The sequence below is a fragment of the Cololabis saira genome, chromosome 5 (genome assembly GCF_033807715.1).
Source record: "Cololabis saira isolate AMF1-May2022 chromosome 5, fColSai1.1, whole genome shotgun sequence".
Taxonomy (NCBI): Eukaryota; Metazoa; Chordata; class Actinopteri; order Beloniformes; family Belonidae; genus Cololabis; species Cololabis saira.
In genome coordinates this window covers 40,448,138-40,470,901 of record NC_084591.1, presented here as the reverse complement: position 1 = coordinate 40,470,901, position 22,764 = coordinate 40,448,138, and the positions used below count along the sequence as shown (strand labels likewise).

Genomic DNA, 22,764 nt, shown 5'->3' with positions numbered 1-22,764 from the left:
CCAAATAAATATGCTTATCAAAAAATAAAAAAAACAAAATAATGACACTTTAAAAAATTCATATAATGCTTACAAGTAAAGGAAACCACCTGATTGCATTGAATTTTCAGTTCACTGGTCCACAAGAAAGCTCTGCATGTGCCATGTTGCCTTTGACCTATAAGAATAATAATATTCTTTATTGTCATTGTACACAGTGACAAGCTGTAAGCACAACGAAATTACAGGGTTTTTTTTGACGAATAAGCTGATCATTATACAGATAAAGTGCAAACAAATAAAGGTAAAGTAAGTAAAATATAAGTATAAATATGTAAGAATAAAAAATATACAAGAGGTACTAAAAGAGACAATTCTACACAAATTTTTATAATACAGTTATTGCACATGGTTCGACATGCTTGACGCATGAGGAAGATAGGAGGTTGTTAAGGTAGGTAATTGTAGTGTTTTAATGTGCAAAAGATTTCCGTGTGATGGAGTCAGATGCGTGTGTGATAAACCGAAAAAGAGATAATAGCCTACACATACAGTATCCAATCTATGCAGTTGACCTCAATCTATGCAGTTAAACATGTTGGATGTCTTAACCATCTGCCATTGCTAGCACAGGCTCTTTTTTTTTAATCCCCTCTTTTACCCAATATTAGTCTTGTGATACATTTGAAAGGTTTCCTTCGAAAAACAAAAATACATCTTGATTTGAATCAACTATAAGCCATAAGATGACTTTTGCAAATATGAAAATATATATTTTTTTCCTGGTATGCAAATGCAGACACACTAAATCATTACATTCGTGTTTTGCATGATGTGACATTTAATCTGTTGATGCAGTAAAATACTCTTATTGGCTAAAAAAAAGCCTACTTTAACACAGCCTGTGAGCTTTTTTTAAATTTAGATAGGAAAGGCTGCACAAAAAGTTTAAAGTGAATATATGTGGAAAAAATAAAAGAGGCTTGAGGGGGGATTCAAATATGAGTAATATGAAGAATTAATACAAGGAAAATAATCTCAGATTTTGCCACTGATCCCTTTTTGCAGATATGTAAAACATTTAAAAAGGCCTTATTGACAAGGTTATCACTGGACCCATGATTATTGTTATTGTGAGACAGGACCCATGACAAAGATGATGACAAAGGGGAAACAGATATATGTAAAACAGACCACATGAAGACAAAAAATGACTAAATTATGATACATAACAGTTTCCACAAAACAAGAAGCTTTATTAGACACTATACCAAGAAACACAACTGAAAATGGTCACAAAATTACCAAATGGAAAATGTAGACAAACAATATAATAAAGTGGTAAGTAATGTAGAATTTGTTCCAAAGAAAAAATGTAGAATTTGTTCCAAAGAAATAAAAGATACACAATAACACAAACAAATGACCATGACCATATGAAGACCACCAGAGAGAGAAAGATGGATAATAGGCAAATAATGGCACAAGACAACAACAAAGACCTGCTAATTCATACAAATGCTGTAACACACGGGGCAGCGATATTAGACCAACAGGAACCGGTCCACAAAATTAAAATTAATAAGTGTAAATTAAAAATAGGAGACACAAAATACGCACCTAGCAACAGTCAATCCCTTTAGGTGCACCTTGTACATTTTCACTTAGCCTCCCTGAGATAATAATAGAAATATGAATTAAAAGAAAATCTCATTTACAATTCAATTTTCCCCATTTTATTTAATCTTTTATACTAAATCACATTTATATCAACATTTAAAATAATAAATGACTACACAATAATTTTAATAATAATAAAGTGTAAACACCGTGACTGTAGCCTGCTGCCTGAGGGGATTGCCTGTTTTCCGATATCCTTGAACGCAGCATAAGTTCCTCTTCCGGTGGTCCAAGCGGGAAGTTCAAATCTTTATGTTGATAGTGAATAACATACATTTTCTGAATCTTATTCAACACAGTAAGTCAGTCTGAACGAATGTAAGCTCGTGAGCGTGTATTCGCATGTTTGGGATAATTAATACCGTAATAATGTAACTTTGGTGAACAGCGTTAGCCGGTGAACGCAAAGACGTCCCTGCCAGCTGCTTGTCAATACTTTTAGCTGAAAATACAAAGGTTACAGTTATTACATGTATATTTTGTGACAGCTGCAGAATATTTCCGGCGTCATGTCCAGCGAGGAGAGCAGTGTCCCCGCATCCAGGCGCTTCGGACAGGTAGATAATCCTATAACACCTGCAGGTCATTCATTCACATGTGAGTAGAATCACCTGCTAACGAAACCATGGGACTTTAGTCTTCAAGTCATGAGTCAAATTGTATTTGCAGTATTCAGAAAGAGGAGGTCAGTCTTGATTGGTGTATTTATGCATTAATACTTGGGAAGTAAGTTATGGAGAAGATTTCCCAGTCCGATATCTGAAAGTCAGTGCCTGGGCTCTTTAAAGGGGACCTATTATGGCAGCTAATTTCTATTTTAAACAGGCCTTGGATGTCTTAAAAACAAGCTTTTGATTGTTTTTGCTAAATAAATTAGAAATTCAGCCTCTGAGCCATGTCTTTATCATCCCATTCTCTAACCTCATTATCTATGCAGGATTCTGAGTGGGCGGGGCTATGATAATGAGGACTGTGCTGATTGGCTGCCTGACTGACACGATACACCGCTATGAAAAAATGGAGGAAGCTCCGGCCGGCGGAGTTAAGCCTGGATTATGATTCTCTGTTAAATCGACGCAGAGCCTACGCAATATGGTACGGCGTAGGCTCTGCGTTGGTGTAACGCGGAACCATAAATCAGCCTTTACACCGTGTCATGCATGCAATGCGAGCGTCAGCGACAAAATCAATTCCATTGCTTTATTTTCTATTGGACTGTCCTAACTGGCGTCGCTGCGCGCCGTTTTGAGCTGAACATTTGTCGGACGCCCTGCTTCTATTTTTATTCCCGTCGCCTGCTTAGAAAGCCGGTTGAAAGCGCTGTAGGAAACGGTCATGGATGAGGAACGGCTGATCCAGTTAGTTGAAATGAGAAGTTATCTCTATGATTCCTCCTCATTTCACTACAAAAACCTCAATAAAGTGGCAGCTGCTGGAGGGAGATGGACAGACAGCGTCCGATGTCACGCAGTGCTACGCGATAGTCGGACGCTCTCATGCAGTTACACGGTGTTTAGTTGTGGGCGTGGTTTGAATTTTGGTTACGTAACGAAAATGCGCCGAATCTGAACGGCTTGTAGAAGTCACATCACACTGGACGGCTCATCCGGGCGGCTGTACAGACACTGCAGAATTTGGTTGTTTCCTCCTTCTCTGAGTTGGCAGACTGAGGGGAGACCACTTTATATATGTTAAAGCAAGAAAAAACATGTTTTTCATAATAGGTCCCCTTTAAGGTGTCCTCACCAGTCGTCCTGGGCTCTGCCGGATGTGTCAAAGGGTTATAGGGATCCTGGACCACTGCAGCATTTTAAATTGTAGCCCGCAGTTCGATGGGTGATAGTCCATATAGTAGAAAGCTGTAACCCATCAGCTAGTGGCGGAGAGAAGCTGAGTATAAGACTCAAGCCGGCATCAGGGCTTCTCAACACAGCAAAGGACTGGTGGTACACATTAGGCTTGTACAGACGACTCAAAATGACCAAGACGGCTCTTACAGGGGGTCCAGAGCTGGGGATGGCTCTGGACCAAGACAGCAGATCCATGAGAAAGTGGAGATATATCACAAGCTGTGATACGATCCTTCAGCCGTTCGCTGGGGTTAGAGTGTCAGATGTTTGAAAGACCCGTAACTAACAGCTGATAAAGTCATGAGCATCACTGACCATGTGCCCTAGCTCAGTATTAGTAGATGTCTCATTACAACAACAATATATACAGAAAGTCTGAATACAAGTGTCCTTTTTTCGGTACGATACCTTATAGCTCCCCTCCCTTGTTCTCCTGTGCCTCACTCTTTGTTAACAGTGTGTCTACACAGCTGAAGAGTACCAGGCTGTGCAGAAGGCCCTGCGACAGAGGCTGGGACCAGAGTACATCAGCTCCAGAGTGGCTGGAGGAGGGCAGAAGGCAGGTCTTTATTGTTCTCTTCAGCTGTGTCAAGCAGTTTAACGCTCCCCTGTTATGATTGTTGTTAATTCTCCTCATACATGCACTGAAAACACACCAGGCTTAAATATAACCAAAGTGTCTTCATGTCATTCTGAACTACTGGTATAAAAACCTTTATTGCAAGATTATAAATTGGACTTGAACCGGCTAACATTGCTCTCAGCTTGTGCCACTCTGTCTGCTTTCATCAGGTTTGCTACATCGAAGGGCATCGTGTCATCGGCCTGGCCAACGAGATGTTTGGATACAACGGATGGTCTCACTCCATTTCACAGCAGAATGTTGGTAGGACTTTACCGACCCGCAAGAGTCCAATTTTTAACTTCACAAAATCAGAAGCTGAGTTGAGTTCTTTGATTTTCAGACTTTGTAGATCTAGTCAACGGGAAGTTTTACGTCGGAGTCAGCGCGTTTATCAAAGTTCAGCTGAAGGTTGAATAAACACATTCATTTTTGTTTCGGTTTGAATAATGAATTGCATTTTTTCTTTTTTTTTTTGCCCATGAATTTGTGTAACAAGTGTTTCTCTTCCAGGATGGGTCGTTTCATGAGGATGTAGGATATGGAGTCAGCGAGGGGCTGAAGTCCAAAGCTTTGTCTCTGGAAAAGGCGAGAAAGGAAGCTGTAACAGATGGCATGAAGAGAGCGCTGAAGTAAAACAATGAACATACTTGCATTAACTTGACCTTGAATGGTGCAGGAAAATTGAGATTTTTCAAAGCATTTTTATTTTTTTGTTGTGTTGAGATGTTTCGGTAATGCCCTTGGAAACTGCATCCTGGATAAACAATACCTCCTTGCCATTAACAAGCTCCCCAAACAGGTGAGAGGCCACAAATAAAATCTAACTTTTCAGTACATTTTAAATGCTTTTTGATTTACTAATAATTAGGGCTGTTCGATTAATCGATTTTAAATCGTAATTGCAATTATGTAATTAGAACGATGTTAAAACGTGAAAATCGTAAAATCGATTTTTCACTTTTTTTTAATTTTATTTTTTTTTACCTTGTCTGCACACATATTAATCATTGATACCATATTAATGATTGATGGAAATACCTCTCAATACCTGCGACAAGTGCCCCATCGGAGAGGCTCTTTAGTGTAGGAGGGGGCGTTGTAACATGCCACCGGGCATCCCTCAAGCCAGATGCGGTAGACCGGCTCGTGTTCCTTGCAAAAAACTTGCAAATGTGAATAGCAAATGTAATGACTGACATTACACACCTCTACCTCCTTCATGGGTTGCATTATTATTTAGCATGCAAAGACCCAGTTTAGTTTAATTAGAAAATGTCTTGTTTTATTTCATTGGAAATATAACTTACTGTATGTTTGCAAGTGCTGATTTGCTGATTTTTTTTTTTTTTCAGAGATAAAACTTTATATTTTATTATATTTTTTAAAACTTTTTTTCAACTTATTTTACAGAGTTTTGCACTTTATTCATTCATTTTTGGTTTAATAAGATCAAAGTTTGCACTTAAAGCCCAATGGGGCAAATTTTCAATAAAAAAACAGCATATTTGAAATCATTTCTTTTCCTTTTGTCAATTCACAAAATAATCGTAATCGAAAATCGGATTTTGAGAGAAAAAAATCGAGATTTTATTTTTGGGCAAAATCGAACAGCCCTACTAATAATTAAGACCCTTGCCTCTTCTGTACAAAGCCTCCACCTCCTCTGGACCCAGCACAGACAAAGCGATCTGAGGGGGAACCATCAGTAGAGAAGGCCCGGTTCTGTGGTCTGATCCGAGAGGGACATCCTGCATTTGCAGCAGGTTCTGCCAGAATGCCCCTGGAACCCAGAGTACTCCACTTGAACTCGAACCATTCAGAAATTCACACTCCTACTTCTGCAGGCACTGCCCCCAACAGCAAGAGTGAGAACGGCAGCTCCAGGTAAGAACCTTCTGGTCTCAATGTTGGTCTCTCATGTAAATGACACTCACCTTCAGTTGCTTTGCCCCAAAGCTTCGCCATGGACTCTGTGGACATGGGCGGGTCTGAAGGGCACACGGACCCAAAGCAGCTGAGAAAGCTCCGACAGCAGCAGCTTCAGCAGAAGTTCAGGATGGAGATGGAGGCCAAGAAGCTGCAGCAGAACCTGGATCCAGTCAAGCCTGAGCAGGCCGAGGTTGCTATCGGGCGAAAATCCACTGGAGGTAAAGGCTTCAAATAGGGCTGTTCGATTTTGCCCAAAAATAAAATCTCGATTTTTTTCTCTCAAAATCCGATTTTCGATTACGATTACGATTATTTTGTGAATTCACAAAAGGCAAAGAAATGATTTCAAATATGCTGTTTTTTTATTGAACATTTGCCCCATTGGGCTTTAAGTGCAAACTTTGCTCTTATTAAACCAAAAATGAATGAATAAAGTGCAAAACTCTGTAAAATAAGTTGAAAAAAAGTTTTAAAAAATATAATAAAATATAAAGTTTTATCTCTGGAAAAAAAAAATCAGCAAATCAGCACTTGCAAACATACAGTAAGTAATATTTCCAATTAAATAAAACAAGACATTTTCTAATTAAACTAAACTGGGTCTTTGCATGCTAAATAATAATGCAACCCATGAAGGAGGTAGAGGTGTGTAATGTCAGTCATTACATTTGCTATTCCCATTTGCAAGTTTTTTGCAAGGAACACGAGCCGGTCTACCCGGTGGCATGTTACAACGCCCCCTCCTACACTAAAGAGCCTCTCCCATGGGGCACTTGTCGCAGGTATTGAGAGGTATTTCCATCAATCATTGATATGGTATCAATCATTAATATGTGTGCAGACAAGGTAAAAAAAAAAAAAAATTAAAAATCGATTTTACGATTTTCACGTTTTAACATCGTTCTAATTACATAATCGCGATTATGATTTAAAATCGATTAATCGAACAGCCCTAGCTTCAAATGTAACTTTAAATTCAGTCGCCGTTTACTTAGATACGAGGGCAACATTGTAGGATTGCTACAAACTCAAATATGTTGCCTTTCAGGTTACACTGTTTATCTCGCATTATGATTGTTTTCTAGTTTATTTCCTTACATGTTTCTGCTCCTCAGGTCATAATTGTGTACCTGCGCTGAGTGATAACACTGATGAGAACAAGAAATGCGTCGGCAGGGATGCACATTTAACAGGTGCTATAAATCATCACCAACACAAGGCACCACATGCTCAGTGTGATTTGTCCGTTTATTCTGGTCTGTCTTCCCTCTTAAGATGATCCTGGGCTGTGGGATTTCACTCTGGACGGTATCGAGGAGCTGGATGTTCCAGCAGGAGGTCCCGGCCCCGGGGAGCTAAGACCCGGCACGCCTGGTAATCACTGCATGCAGACGCGAAGCAAGACTCCTCAGAGAGCGCCAAGTTTACCGCCAGACGACCCGTCCAGCGGTCGAGGACCGGCTCCGTACAGGCCACAGCAGTATCAGGGGAGACCAGGTGAGCTCTCGGAAGCTTTCAATATCTGTCGAGTTCTGTCGTCTTCAACTCATTTCCACCATCCCAACATTTAGGTGAAGCCTTCAGTCCGTACAGACAAGGACAGCACATGAAGAAACGCAAACTGGATACTTAACATCACTAACACGTGTATTTTATTTAATTGTGTAATTATATTGTGTATGTGTATATTTTGAAAATATTTTTTTGTCGCTTATTTCGTTTTTAAGAATATCTATATTTGTATTTTAAAGTCTGAGATGTTTACATTTTGTTACATTAAAAACAATGCCTTGAGTGGGGTAATACTAATAAAAGTATTCTCATTTGTTCTCAGTGAAGAAACAGAAAAGCATGATTTCTAATTGATATTTATTTGTTTTTACATTTTGTACAATGTGAAAAACATACACAAGCAGACACAGGAAGTCAGTTAGGAGGGATAAGAAATGAGTACAACTGTGTTATTGGCCTCCAACAGTACGATATGGAGCGGTCTGATAAATAGCAGATTAGCACGTGGATGTTAACCTTTGAGTTTGTGCTGTACAGTAGCCAGTTGTGAGTTGGTTGACGTGTGTAAGATTAATCATCAGTAAAGCTGGCATGCAGGACTTGTATGCTGACAATCTGATGCTAAATTAGTGCCAGTGATAAATAATTGAACAAAACCTTTGCTGGGGAAAAGGAAGAGGGAAAAAAAAAAATCTATATATTCTAATATCAAAAACACTTAAGTTGTTAACAACCCTCACAAGCATGCAAATGTTTCCAATACCCATCAATCCCTATAAAACTTTAAACATTGCATATCCTGCATTGCAGTCACTTTTTTTTTTCTCTAGAGAAGTTAAACAATCTACAAGCAGGCTAAAGAGTCAAAACAACAGCATGGCACTCCTGTGAGGTGGTGAGACGACAGCTGCGTCAGCAAGACCACTTTTTAAACCTTTGCACAGCTTACTTGCCACCTGGAACAAGTGCTTCTATGAAATTGTTTAATTATAAATCTACAAAAAAAAAACCCAATAAATGTCAGCAAAATCCATGTTCACGTGAGACCAATATAAATACACAGCTGATTACACCACCAACACAAATGTAACTGTAGAGAGAAAAGAGACTTTCCACTTTAGTCAGTGTGCTCCTCGTTTTGTAGTCCTGCGTATGACATCCGTTTCAACATTACATGCTCTGAAAAGAGGTGTTTCTGTCATGCACTGGTTTAGTTACTGGGTCTCTGCAGCACAACCACAACTGTAAGACTTGAGGAATTTGTCAGTGAGGATACAAGGCACTGAAGTGTTCCTCGTGTTGACAGGATTGAGCACATGTGCATTCAAAGTGGGCAACCACAAGCATACTCTGCTGAGAAATCTGTGAAAGCATTTACCTCACATTAGCACATATAACGATAAATTAGAAAAGGTGGCAGGGTAGTCATAGATAGAAGAGCTTAATAAACTGCAGGATTATTCCTGCACGCGAGTAAGATACCAATAACATCAACCCTGCAATTGCACTTTTTATATTTCTTGAACTACATGTTGTTTAACAACTTTTAATAATAATTACAGTGAAACATCAAAATCTGATGGCTGAATACAGGTCCATAAAGAACATTGTCTGTTGTATTAAATATACACATACAAAAACAGACCACAGACAGAACTTCAGACACGTGACGTGAGGTCACAGTTAAATGTAATGGGTAGAAATATTTTGTGACATGACTTTGCAAACAACCTGCTCATCTCTGCACCGTCCATCTTCCTAAATGACTCGCAGGAGTGTGGAACTTCAATCAGACCGGAAACTTATGAAATACCATGTTAGAAAAAAAAAAAAAAAAAAAAAACTTCAGTTCACACCTCACAGCTGAAGACAGTGATGTGGTTTGATGGGAAGGTGGAGGGGAATCCCAGACAAAACACTCAGCCCACATCCACACTCATTTATCTTCAGCAGTGTCAAATTGTCAGTTCAAAAGTCTGAATAGTGGTCAACAGCAGAACTATGCTTTTACACACAGCCAATCCACCGGCTTCTGTCAGATATAAAGAATAAAATCGGTCTAATAAATCTGTATAACTCAAATCACAATGACACCAGACTCACACACACAGTAATATGTTAAACACAGAATCAGAGTCAATGAAGAAATCTTTATGTACAACACCAATGTTTTTGTGTTTGAGGATTAAGGCCACAGTTACAAGGGACAGTTTACTGACTTGATATTGCATTTTACTTGATAGGGGATGAATTTATACTGCAGCCCTGTCTTTCTTCTCCTGACTTACCAAATCTTTCTTCCCATAACTCCACCAGTCATTGCTTTTCCAGCTTAGGACAAACGGTCCCGCTCTTATTTCAACTTTCAGTACCAGTCACATTTCCCCTCACTGACAGAGACACTTAATTTCCATCCTAAATCTCTCAACCAGATTAATGTTTAGTTAGATGTGTACACATATGTCTGTGGCGTGCAAGTATCCAGTCCCAGTTTAGTTTAAATCCACACTAGAAAGGATATAAATGGCAGTCCCTCCTTATCCTCCCCCTTCAAAGGAATGATGATATTGCAACATCTACTCTCAAAAGACACATTTGACTGCTGATGGTAATGTCTTTCGATCAATACATCACCAGACACAACCACCTGACTCATCACAGCTCATTTCCACTGCAAATGGGAGGCTATGTGTGAGATTTTTGTGCTGTGGATGTGTATTGCACACTCCCGCCAGTGGCCAGGCAGACTTTATTCTGCCTGAGAGGAATCAAAACATTAGAGAAATAATACACAAATGTTAAAAGTTGAAATAAAAAGCACAATTCATAGCTAGCGAACCCGCAAACTGCAAAGGGAGCCGTGGTTCTTCATCCACAATGGTCTAAACATCTCTGCTCTGCATGGCTCTTCTGCTCAGTCCGAAGCAGGGCTCAGCCGGGGCTACGTAGGCCTGGGGGTGGGCCCTCCAGGGGTTACCGAGATCTGGTTGGCTGGTGTCGTTCCCATGTGGTAGCTTTGGTGCAAGGGAACGGGCGCTGTCGCAGGTGGCTGGTACTGTTTTAGTGGCTGTGCAGGGTTATGCATGCTGGCTGGGCATGTGCCTGTGGGTCCTGCCCACTGGGGAGCACTGTAGGGGGTGGAGGCGTATCCAAACCCCGGGACAACGGGACCAAGAGACCCTTTACGAGCCCCCAAAGGAGCAGAGGGATTAGCCGAGTTGGGGAGATGAGTGGCGGTGGTGGATGTATTGCTGGAGGGCATGGACGGTGCTGAGCAAAGGTAGCCTGGGGCCGAAAACTTACGGCCCATGTTGGCTGGAGGGATAATCTGTATTAGAGAAAAAGATTACCATTAAATATGAACAATTATCAGTCAGAGAACCTCTGAACCATTTGATTGTATATTTAAGTACTGTATTTTCTGGACTATAAGCCGCTACTTTTTTCATAGGTTTTGAACCGTGCGGCTTATACAAAGGTGCGGCTATTCTGTGGATTTTTCTTCCACCGCTCGGGGCGCTCTAACCAGAATTAGAATCAAAACTAAGACAAAATAAATGCAAAGAAGAATACACTATTTCTTTTTCAGCAGATAGAAGTAGAACAGATTTCAAACAGATAAATAGAAATAAATACCGGTTATTTTCTCTTGGTTCTGTCCCTTTTTAATCAGCAAAAGTTGCTGCCGCGTTAAAAGACACTGTTAGGAAAGGATCTATTTAGGTACAAACATGTACATCATTTACAGTTCAAAATCCTTCTGTTCATGTAGTAAATATCTAATCTAACAACATAAATATCTGTGGCTTGCATATCTTCTTTTTTCTTTTAAATAGAGCGGATGCGGCTTGTATGCAGGTGGGGCTTGTATATCTTTTTTTATTATTTTTTTTTTTTAAAATAGAGCGGATGCGGCTTATAGTCCAGAAAATACGGTATATTGAGTGTGAAGGAAAGTGAATGCCTACATCATGTCCAAGGGCTGCCTGTGCTCCAGGTTTTGGTCCTCTTTTGCACTGGGAGAGGTTGATGGCATCTCTGGCCCAGTTATCCACCAGCTTGTGCAAATCGTCAGTGAACGTTCCCTTGCCCTTCTGCATTTGAGAGACAGGGGGAGCAGCTCCAGTGGCCTGGGAAAGAGACGTAGGTATGTTCTGGCAGCCAGAACCACTCGTGGAGTTTGTCCCACTTAATCCTGGAAACAGAAGCAAGGTGGATAAGCCATGAACTAGAACATTAAATCAAGGAAACCAGCAGTAAAAAGTTGAGCTTGCACATACCTGTGGACAAACTACTCAGACTCGGCATGGATGGAGAGGATGTCAGTTGCTGTGTGGATGTCCTGCTGTCTGCAGGTTCCAACGTTTCTTTTGCTGTGGGGGAGCTTTTCTTTGCAGGAGACTCTGATCCAAGAGCTGAGGGTCAAAGGCATGATCAGAATACACCACTAAGTAAACAATTCAACAGCAGAATAATTACACATATGGAAAAACATGCACAAAAACAATTAGTTACTGAAGTTGAAGCAGCAGAGGAACATTTGTAATTTTTAGATCAGAGGCTCCTCCTATAAGCGGGGACATTGAGTCACTTTTACAACACATTTAGTTTTCTTTGCTCTCCTGGCCACTCTCTCCTCCATCATTACTTTCTTGACTGTCAGGCTATGTTCACACTGCTGATTCTTTTCTGATTCTGATTTTTTTTTTGCCAGGATTTGATTTTTTCTTTGTGGTTGTTCACATTCCATCTCCACTTATCTTGAAACGGATCGCAGGGGCAGAAATCTGAACAGAGATGACCAGACTTCCCTCAACCCAGGCACTGGGGGTACTCCAAGGTGCAAGAAGTTCCCAGGCCAGCCCAGAGACAAAGTCTCTCCAGCGTGTCCTGGGTCTTCCCCGGAGGGACATGCCTGGAACACCTCCCTAGGGAGGCGTCCAGGAGGATCTGATACAGATGCCCAAGCCACCTCAGCTTCTCACCCTATCTCTAAAGGGAGATGGAAACTCATCTTGGCTGCTTGTAATTGCAATCTTGTCCTTTTTGTTATTACACAGGGATTCTGCAGGTACCAGCAAATCTAATTTAATGCTTTTTAATGCCATTTCAAACATTTTTAATGCCCATGACTAATTGTCAATACGTGTGCGTATACTTACCTATATACACATACAAAATATCCATATCCAACTCTGAATTAAATTGCAAGCATTTGACAATGATAATGAGATATTTGAGAATCTGAATAATTTACATAATGTCACCCTATAATGAATTTGTCCTTGTTTCTCCTCAGAGTATTAGATTTTGTGATCATCTGAGCCATGAGTGTGCCTGATTTGTTTTTCGACCTTCTCAGCTGAATCAGACAATAGACTTTGTGCACCGGACGTAAACAGTGGTTCCTTATGCTTAATCACACCAATATACTTTCCGTGCAAAATTAATGTTTATATACTAAGAATAAATCGGTAATAGGGCTTGGTCGTCTTGACGTCATCACTTGACGAAACCGCCATGTTGGAAGCTACCTTAGCTTCTCTTCGGACCACTATGCACTGTGTACAGACGTGCTCCCTCTTCGTCGTTCTTCGGTCCCTGGCTTCCTTCTTTAAGGTATCCCGGTAAATTCCAGTTCCTTTCTGGCATTTAAAATGTTTTTTTTGCGTTCCATCTGTTCACTTGGTGCTACCACACTGCTACTACACTGCTGTTTGTTTACACTCACGAGGCTGCCAACATGGCCGCCGTGTCCCAGAATGCACCTTGGCGACCAAGCCCTTTACAGTAATCCCTCGTTTTTCGCGGGGGTTACGTTCCAAAAAGAACCCGTGATAGGTGAAATCCGCGAAGTAGCAACCTTTTTCTTTTTTTTACAATTATTATATAAGGCTTCAAATTGCAGAGATCAGCACCGCCCCACCGCGACCCGATTAATTGGATTTGAACGGGAGAAAATGAAAAAGGACCGAAATGCCACCATCGATTATATCTGAGACTGTAATGAACGATTCATCAAAGGGTCCCGTTCTTGAGCTGCTCGCTGAAACTCATTGGCCGTTCTCAGCTTGTTGCTAATCAACCAACGTTATTGACACAGGAAGTGAAGAAGCGGGGAGACTGTTTAGCCAATCAGAATGCAGAACACGATGCACAATGCAAATCAGCGAAGCAGCAGAAAAGTGAACTGCGTTATAGCGAGGGATTACTGTATTATTTTTTCATCAAAAGTATTTTTGTTTTTTTAATGCCTCTGGTAATCGAATGTAATGCTTTTTAATGCCATTTAAGGCCTACATTTTAACAAAATTCATTTAATTCTTTTTAATGACCCGCGGAAACCCTGTTACACAAAGTTCATGACCATAGGTGAAGAAGGGAGAGTAGATTGACCAGTAAACTGTGAGCTTCGCCCTTTCGACTCAGCTCCTTCTTCACCACCACTAACTGCGGACGCTGCACCAATCCTGTCAATCTTTCCCTCACTCATGAACAAGACCCTGAGATACTTAAACTCCTCCACTTGAGGCAGGGCATCTCCACCCTTTTCTGGTTAAGAACCATGGTCCCGGATTTGGAGGTGCTGATTCTCATGCCAGCTGCTTCCCACTCGGCTACAAACCACCCCAGCACATGATGAAGGTCCTGGCCCGATGAAGCCAACAGGAAAACATCATCTGCAAAAAGCAGAGATGAAATCCTGTGGTTCCCAAACCAGATCCTCTCCAGTCCCTGGCTACGCCTAGAAATCCTGTCCATAAAAACTATGAACAGAACCATGGCAGCCCTGCCGAAGTCCAACATGCACTTGGGAACAAGTCTGAATTACTCCCGGTAATGCCAACAAACTCCTGCTCCAGTCGTACAGGGACCAAACAGCCCATAGGGCCCCGGACCTCATACTCACTGACCCCACAGAATACCACGAGGGATGCAGTTAAATAACTTTTCCAGATCCACAAAGCACATGTGGACTGGTTGTGCAAATTCTCACAAAGCCCCAAGCACCCGGTGGAGGGTATAGAGCTGGTCCAGTGGTCCACGACCGGACAAAAACCACATTTTTCCTCTTGAATCTGAGGTTCACATTAATATTTTAAATGCGTCTCATATCAGACACCATTGTGAGCAGGCTTCAGCTTTGAAGTGACCCGCATGCGCAGTAAAGGTGAAGTTGCCTCAAACAGCATGTGAGGTGCAGCAGCAGGGAGCCTGTATCATTTCTTTTTGAAATTTTGTGCAGTGGAACTGACAAATTCATAAACTAATTTTAACGAGAAGAAGCCTGAGAAAAGAGAGTGCGACATTTTTAACAACGGCCATGGTGAGTGGTAGCTTCAATATTTGTACAGCGATATGTGAGGAAGCAGGATCGGAGCCAGGAGGAGTGGACTGTGACATAACCGGCTCCAGTCTTGCCACCGCAGGACTGTGACAATTGCATAGCAGGACGTCAAAGACAGATGAAATGTGACCGGTAAAGTCAGACTGAAGCCGCACTGGAAAGCAGCAGATGTGCATGATTTAGGACCAGAGACAAAAGTGACCCCGGTGTGATGTGAAAAAAGTCAGATTTAATGAATTAAAAAAAGTGTGAGGATAGCCGTAGTTGCTTCTACCACAATGTTTGTGATCTGGTTAAAGTAATCAAAGTCCACTGTTCTTACTTGTGTGTACTGGACTGGGCTGTCCACTACTGCGAGATTTTTGGCTCTTGCTTTTGAGCCTGCGTCGACCTCCAGCCATGGTCACCACAGCTGGGGATTGGAGAGATGGAGGGAGAGGTTTCCCCATTTGTGTGAACAGGGACTTGATCTCCTCATTTTGACGACTCTGCAAGGTCTGAATCTCCAGCATATGTCTGCAAGAGGAACAGCAAAAAATTGAGCCCTTTGGTTTCTTTTCTGCTGTGATTAAATGTGCGATGTCAGTTAAGATTTCAAATGTGCCACATACTTCTCTCTCAGACGACTTATTTCTTTCTGTAAGGCGTCGTCGTCAGTCTCGGAGTCATTGTCATTGTCACTACTGTAATGGGTATGAGCGCTATGAGGATCAGAGGTTGAAGATGAAGGTCCATTCCTCATACTGCAGCCTTGAGACAGACTGGAACTTGCTGCTGGAGCAGGAGTCACTGGAGCAGAAAAATAAATATGAAATACTTTGTCCAGGATTACCTAAAGATTTATTAATACACCTTTAACATTTTCCATATTTACTGATAATATCAAAACTTGCGATATAATTAAAATACAATAGGACTGCTCTATGAATAATTCCTTCCACAGTGCTGCAACAGTATACGTCTAAGATATATCGATTTATCAGGAGGAGGAACTTGTTTTGATTTGAATCTTTTGCTCACCAGTGACTGAAAACCGTCCCACATTAGAGGCAACGGTTGGCTCAGAAGAGGCGCTGCTGCTCTTGGACACCTTGAAGCGTCCAATAGTGGTGGGCTGACTGGCAGGACCAGCGGAGGGACCTGAGGCTCCATCCGTTTCACAGACTTCTTTAGGCAGACAGGATGACCGGTGGAGAGTGTTTTCTGGACTTGAGGGTGAGGAGGAAGAAGTGGATGAAGAGGAGGACGAAGTAGAAGACGGCGTTAGGGAAGAAGAAGAAACTACGCTGGACGGATCTAGAATTCCACCGGATGCACCATCAGTTGCAACGGAAACCTGTCAAAAGAAGAAAGAGCTCATTAAATAAATAATGTTGCAAAAACATTAATTGTTTTAGACTTTAGCAACATTCATTTTAACATGTAAATGAAACTCACCTGGAAACGCCCTAAAGTAAAACCTGCAGCTGGAGGCTGAGCTCCCTCAGTGGTCTCTGGACTTGCAGCTCGCTGGGACTGTGAAGATGAAGAAAGACGGTTACAACAGAGTTCGACACATGAACCATTAAACCATTTAGCACTGGTATCTATTAAAGTTAGTTCCTATTACAATTACACATAAAATGAGAATGAAGTTCAGAATAGATTTCAAAGTGTGTGAGAAACAGCAAGATTTTCTTTTAAACATTGAACTAAAAACAACTAGTTCAGATGCAGGTGGGTTTTTGCTCTTTTGCTTCAGATTTTATTTACTTCAAAAAGAAAACACATTTTACTCAAGGCTTTATCAGGGAATTGACACCAGAATAAATTGGAAAAATACTTTAATTCAAAACCTTCAAGTTTTTACCTCAAAAAGCAACAAATGATTGTGTCTTATGATTGAGCATCCTGGTTGTGGGCACATTAAGGATTCATGAACTATTCCAAAGACAGCAATGTAGTCTTATTTACCTTCTCAATTCATGTAAACTTGGGGAAAAACATTTCCCAAGATACAGTCATGCGAAAAACAAACAACTCTTTTTTGTAGGGTTTTACATATCAGGACATGCATGAAATAATTAATAATAAAAAAAAAAAAAAGAGTAAATCCAAGAAATGTGATCCTCATGAGACCTTAATGTTAGTTCCAATAACTGCACGGGGTAACTGGATTTAATTCAAGGTAGGCTTTAAATTCAGTGCATATGCATACATTATTTTGGAAAGAAATAAGGTTGTTCTGGGCTTTTATTACCCATCTCTTCTATTTGTCATCAATTTTCCTTTTGCGGCCACGCCCAGGGAGGTTGGCTACAATCCCGTTGAACCAAAACTTCTGAATGGACTTCAGTTTGGTGAACGCCTCGGTACTAAACAGCTGAGCGACTACTTTTCACCCTTGAAATAGTTAGAATGACTAGAAGATTTAAAACACTTATGGTGCTAATTACACTGTGGTCAAATTATTTTCAGTCTTTTCTAAGGATATTGACTAATTTGTCACGGCCAATTCAGAACAGAGGCTGATCCCTCCTAATCTTAGATTACCTTATTTTACACTACTTAATCTCAGAAAAAGGGGATTTGTGGCATTGTACTGCAGGGACAACATAGATCTCACCTGATTTGGTCCAGGAAATGGGGGTACAACTTCTGACGGAGATGTAGCAGGTTTATCAAAACCAGCAGATGAGGTCTTTCAATAAAAAAAAAATTAAAAAAAAAAAAAAAAAAAAAAAAAAAAAAAAAGGGAGAAAGAGAGAGAACTGTCAAAATATATTCTGACAAGTGCATACCGGATTTGCATTGTGCGCTGCATTAGTCACAGACCTGTGCTCCGGGCTTAGACGGAGGAGTCTGGGCATGTCCTGCTGGTGTGGTTGTGGAGCCCAGAACAGCTTGTACTCCAGATGTGAGGGGAAGGTTAGATGGGGGCGCTAGTGCGGTTCCAGGTGGAGGGGAGGATGTTCCATTTGGAGGAGAAGACGTCCCTGGGTTCTGACTGGGATCCACTGGTGCAGAGGAAGCAGAGCTCTGGTCTTTGAAAAGAAACCGTAGCTTCATATCTAAGGTTTGGATGTCATCTCTCCCAGCTGTCTTAGATTGGAGCTCAGTCCCTTCAGACTCCAGTGGCTGTGATTGTGCCGTGGTTTGACTAGATAGTGAGGTGGGAGGTGTGGGCTGAGCATTGCCGGATGAATTTATAGGCTGAGAAGAAATAGCAGCAGTATTAAGGGACTCTGAAGTCGGTACAGTTCCAACACTACCGGATGGACCACTAGCAACAGAAGAAATGTTGGTACTGTTCGGTTGAGGCCCAGATACTTCAAGGATGGAGGTCTGTGTTGATGGAGGGGAAATGCTGAAAGATGCAGAAGGGATGCTAGAAGCTGCTGGAAACTGTGAATGTGCCGTTTCATGGGAAGACTGGGGTGGGGGACTGGGGTCGCCAATCACAGCCTGGGATTGAACTGATGAAGGTGGAGGTGAAAGTCTGCCAGCTGGATGTGGTTGTAAGGGGGCAGTAGTAGATGTGTGAGACATTGTATTAAAACAATTGCTAGTGGTAGAAGCCCCTGTTTCCGGAGGAGACGGGATTTTGTTGGATATTGAGCCAGCTTCAGTGGATGGGAAAGTTGCTGCTTCTTGCTCAGTCGGAGGAGGGTCGACAGTGTTGCTTCGGTCAATGCGAGCTTTTTTTACTTCACTGAAAGCCTGCTGAAGAATCCCAGATGGAGCAGAGAGAGAAAGGCCCAAGGGAGCTGTAAAGTATAAAATAGATAGATGAAGCTAACCATTAGTAATGTATAATCTTGATATAAAGTGTTGCAAAACAAATTCTCACTGGGGGCAGGTTCATCTCCTAACGACGTATTTGCAGAAGAGGCTCCAAAGAACTGTTCTTTAAGACGACACTCTGGCACTGGGCTGACTATAAACCTTCGACCTGCTGAATGAACCACCTGGGCAGTAGTGTTGGGGGAAATGCCTGGGGGAAAAAAATAAGTGACTCAGAAATCATTAATTTGAAAATCCGATGATAAATAACACTGTAAATATAAAAAGTTTATTCACCTGGTACCATAGGAATAGTCAACTCAGGCTGTTGTTGATCAGTCATCTGGAAAGGCATAAAATGTAGCAAACAAACATTTAGATTCAGCAGGTAAGACAAAAAAAATGCAATTATGGGTGTCTGATAACATAATGAGTAATAAAGACTTGCCTTCATGCCTTCTCCCTTTTCATCAGCCATTTCTATGACCTCGCGGACCTGCTCAATGAAGGACTCGCGCTCGCTCTCCAAAATGAACTCACTTTCAACCTGAAACAGAAAGCAAAAGAAGTTCATCTACAGGGACTAATGAAACGTGCATTGTGAAAATGATGCATGGATTTTCATTTCTGAGGGCAACAAGTCCTGATGAGGCAGCAAATATTAAACAGTAACATTACTAATCAGTGGCTTTTTGTTTGAAATTCATGCACAAAAATGAACAAAATGAACATGCTATACACCGATAAAGACAGTTAGTCTTTTGCAAATAGTGCAAAGTTAATATTGGATAAAAAGAAGAACTACTACCATAATATGAGCAATCTCCTCTGGGTTATCACCATCCAGATCAAACCTAAACGTCACCATCTTCCTGTTGTGCGTTTCCAGCTGACATTCTGCGACTCTGTCTCCGACATTAGAGATCTGCAAAAGGGTCACTCATGTTAAACCTGCTCCGTGCTGCATGAGTTAAGGAGAAATGTTTGTAGACAGAACAGATTAAGTACGTACACTGAGAACATTCAGCTTGGCCTTTGCAGTCTTCTCATGTCGAGAGCGGCTGCGTACAGATCGCCGCGGGTGGCGTTTCACTGTGCGGCCCTCATGCCGGCCTGATGCAGAACTTCCATCATTGCCATCACTAAGACCTGAAGCTGTATCTGATAGGCAGCTAAAAAAGACAACAATTCATACGGGAGGTTGGGCAAATTGTCCAGTCGTGATTAGGCTTTAGTTTTTAATTTAAAAATAACAAAATGTGTTACCCATCTGCCAAGGGAGGCGCTAGGACAGAGGACCCTGCTGGTTGCTCCAGTGGCATTATTTGAGGCATTGTCACAGAACTCTGAAATACAGAAAACATTAAGCAATCAGAACTATTAGAATACCAGACCTGACAATCAGAAATACTACGACTTGCATGTTAACATTTTGTAAAAATATGAATATTTACAATAGAAATAATTGTTCATGTCAATCTTTTTTAACTTATGGGAATCCAACTTGATTTAAACCAATGTCCACCAGATGGACCCATTTAATATGGTGACAGTAAAAGTGGGTGCTGTGAGAGACGCCACAATTCTGATTCAACCTGGAATGCAAATACTGCTCAAAAATGGAGTTTTAATTTCCTTCAGAATAAGGAGGAAATTAGCCTTGTATACAGTTGCTGCTATGTGATATTCATAACAGGAATGACATAAGAAGGAGTGAACCAAAAGCTTCAGATGACCCACATGCTACACAACCCTACAACCTTTATTTGCTGCTTTAGAGTACCTGCAAAACAGAAAGGCACGAGGCCTGATAGAGGAAGTAAAGGTGCTCTGCGTTGATTGGTGGAGACATGATAGGAGGACTTGGATCATTGGCCCAAGACTACAAGTCATGCAAGAATAAGCAGCGTGTAGACAGAAAGAGTGGATGAAAAAAAGGGGACAGACATAGTAATGAAAGTTGCTGAGTGTCCAGTGAAATGAAAAAGAAAAAGATTAATGTTTCCACATAAAAACAGGACAACTTTTATACAGTAGTATGGTAAAGTTAATCAGTGACGTTGACAAATGAAACACCAACATTTAACAAGTGTTAAACCAAGATGGGGAAAAAAAAAGCTTCTGTAAGCGTCGTCAGGAGGTTGATGTTTCACCTGTGTCTGCTGAGCTCCAGTCTGTGCCTGGGACAGTGCAGCGCTGCTCTCCGGCTGCTGCTGGGGGAGAGACGACTGGGCAGATGGAGGTCCCAGCACCTGATGAGGGGGGGAGGGGAATATACCAAATGTTTAAATGAAATATAATCTGGAAAAAAGTTAATATTTCAATCATTTATATTTATCCACTTCATAGCTTTGTTTCTGTCAAACCTACAAACATCAGATTTACTTGAGTGCTATTCCACTTCACATGTACCTGTTGGATAACATTACTACCTCAAGAGAAGTTTATCTATTAAATAGAACCCCTCGTACAAACTTTTTTATGTACATCCGCTTGCAGTTCCCCCCCCCTCCCTTAGGATACCATGAACCTCTTAAGGCTACAGCCATCACATTGAAAGATACAAGAACCTTCATAGAGATCAATATAGATCATCAATTTATTTCATTTCTAAAAACATGCCAACCTTTAACCTGTGGTTGCATTTTCAGTTTGTAGCAGTATATTGAGTCATTTTTATCTACCTGAGGGGAAGGCGATGGTTGGTAGTAAACGCCGTACTATAAAAAACAAAGCACAGAACAGGTAAGAGTTAAGAGTAGGAGCCTACAAGACAGGATACCTAAGCCATAGAGCACCACGGACAACTGAATGTAGGATTCACAGATTAAAACAGATATATACCACCAAAGATTCACTTTTGACAGGCGAAACGGATATGACCAAAGTAAAAGGTTTTCCTGTGACATCTAGTAAAAGATATACCTGTGGAGATGCCACTGAACCAGACTGATGGGTGGGTGCACCAGGAACAACTTCAGGCTGGACGCTTTGCATCAGGGCTTGGGCCTAAAGTTGAAAGGAAAAAAAGAAATGTAGTCAGTCTGCTTTATCTGTAGCATAGGCAAAAGATTGGTAATCTCTTCTTGCATGTATGTGTACACACACACGCACGCATATATATATATATATATATATATATATATATATATATATATATATATATATATATATATATATATAGTAATTAGAAGAGAAAATCATCCTGAGATGCAAGCTTCCGCATGTTTTCTCACCCCTAATAACTGCTGTGTTGGATCATTTTGCATCTGTGGCACCGGGGGCTGAAGGGGCTGACTGGGAGAAGTGAAGGATACTCCAGACTGGGGAGGTAAGACCTCAGTAAGGACAGATGACCCTGGTATTTTGTCTCCTGTATCCAAAGCTGTAACAGGAAGACAAAAATAGTTTCACATATGTGATTCCATGCCATGGGTTACTAGTGTATTTAACTCTAAATAATCTTTGATGCAAACCTCCACCGGTGTGCTGCAACTGTTGATCGTTGTCCATTTCCTCTGACTCAGGTTGGACTCCAGTCTGACCCTGTACTTGCACAGGTGACTGGCGCAAATAAGGGGCTCCCTGTGACACGCTTGTCAGCTGGGCAGGCTGCGGAGTGTTGTAGGTGACGATCTGAAGGCTCTGCTGAGATGCTGGCTGGGCACCCGCGAGAGTGCTGTGTTGGTTTGGTTGTGGAGCCACAAACGAGGCAGGCTGAGTTACTGCTTGTGACATCTCCACACTAGACTGTTGGCCCGGTGGCTGTGCTGGTAATGACTGACCCTGTACATCCTCTTCCAGCCTTTTCTTCTCCAGATCTTCTCTGACCTGCAAGATAACAAGCCAGAGGAATGCTAAAACCTTTAAGAAAACACTGAATACAAATGTGAACATATAAATACATTTGTAAAGATCCAGGTGAAAACTGAGTGCATATCAACTAAATTGTGAATAATGACACACCTGCTGCCGCTGTGCTCTCTTGCGACTGATAAGGGACACCCTGTCCTTTATGGCCTTTGCAATGGTTTTGTGGTCACCGTCGCACACATACCCGGACTCCACCTACACCACAA

At 41.4% G+C, this 22,764-nt stretch overlaps 2 protein-coding genes across 4 annotated transcripts in view; one reads left to right on the top strand and one right to left on the bottom strand.

The window, feature by feature from the left end:
* Positions 1-1,887: 1,887 nt before the first annotated feature.
* On the top strand, positions 1,888-8,260 carry rad52 (RAD52 homolog, DNA repair protein). The gene is made up of 12 exons (XM_061722083.1): positions 1,888-1,957; positions 2,148-2,216; positions 3,967-4,068; positions 4,302-4,395; positions 4,475-4,542; positions 4,645-4,763; positions 4,858-4,933; positions 5,786-6,018; positions 6,091-6,281; positions 7,179-7,256; positions 7,339-7,560; positions 7,635-8,260. The coding sequence occupies exons 2-12, from the start codon at positions 2,169-2,171 to the stop codon at positions 7,694-7,696; spliced, it is 1,293 nt and encodes a 430-aa protein (XP_061578067.1). The 5' UTR covers positions 1,888-1,957; positions 2,148-2,168; the 3' UTR covers positions 7,697-8,260.
* LOC133444345 (serine/threonine-protein kinase WNK1-like) overlaps positions 7,919-22,764 on the bottom strand; it is a 32,283-nt gene continuing 17,437 nt past the window's right edge. For 2 of the 3 annotated variants that reach the window (XM_061722061.1, XM_061722063.1), the window contains 22 exons: positions 22,652-22,753; positions 22,162-22,516; positions 21,922-22,070; positions 21,611-21,694; positions 21,370-21,405; positions 20,839-20,937; positions 20,469-20,567; positions 19,952-20,031; positions 19,698-19,857; positions 19,494-19,610; positions 19,134-19,232; positions 18,983-19,028; positions 18,753-18,896; positions 17,738-18,669; positions 17,529-17,603; positions 16,361-16,438; positions 15,944-16,259; positions 15,535-15,712; positions 15,246-15,439; positions 11,856-11,990; positions 11,544-11,770; positions 7,919-10,903 (listed from right to left, as the gene is read on the bottom strand). In XM_061722061.1, coding sequence (XP_061578045.1) covers positions 10,517-10,903; positions 11,544-11,770; positions 11,856-11,990; positions 15,246-15,439; positions 15,535-15,712; positions 15,944-16,259; positions 16,361-16,438; positions 17,529-17,603; positions 17,738-18,669; positions 18,753-18,896; positions 18,983-19,028; positions 19,134-19,232; positions 19,494-19,610; positions 19,698-19,857; positions 19,952-20,031; positions 20,469-20,567; positions 20,839-20,937; positions 21,370-21,405; positions 21,611-21,694; positions 21,922-22,070; positions 22,162-22,516; positions 22,652-22,753 — 4,092 coding nt within the window. In that variant the 3' untranslated portion in view covers positions 7,919-10,516. The remainder of the gene's footprint in view (positions 10,904-11,543; positions 11,771-11,855; positions 11,991-15,245; positions 15,440-15,534; positions 15,713-15,943; positions 16,260-16,360; positions 16,439-17,528; positions 17,604-17,737; positions 18,670-18,752; positions 18,897-18,982; positions 19,029-19,133; positions 19,233-19,493; positions 19,611-19,697; positions 19,858-19,951; positions 20,032-20,468; positions 20,568-20,838; positions 20,938-21,369; positions 21,406-21,610; positions 21,695-21,921; positions 22,071-22,161; positions 22,517-22,651; positions 22,754-22,764) is intronic. The other variant, XM_061722062.1, reaches the window with a different exon arrangement.

What these genes read in the sequence shown, in the direction of transcription:
- rad52 (XM_061722083.1), top strand. Translation starts at nt 2,169, where the DNA reads ATGTCCAGCGAGGAGAGCAGTGTCCCCGCATCCAGGCGCTTCGGACAG. An exon ending in GGCATGAAGAGAGCGCTGAA is followed by an intron (nt 4,764 to 4,857) that starts GTAAAACAATGA and finishes TGTTGTGTTGAG; the next exon opens with ATGTTTCGGTAATGCCCTTG. An exon ending in CAGGGATGCACATTTAACAG is followed by an intron (nt 7,257 to 7,338) that starts GTGCTATAAATC and finishes TTCCCTCTTAAG; the next exon opens with ATGATCCTGGGCTGTGGGAT.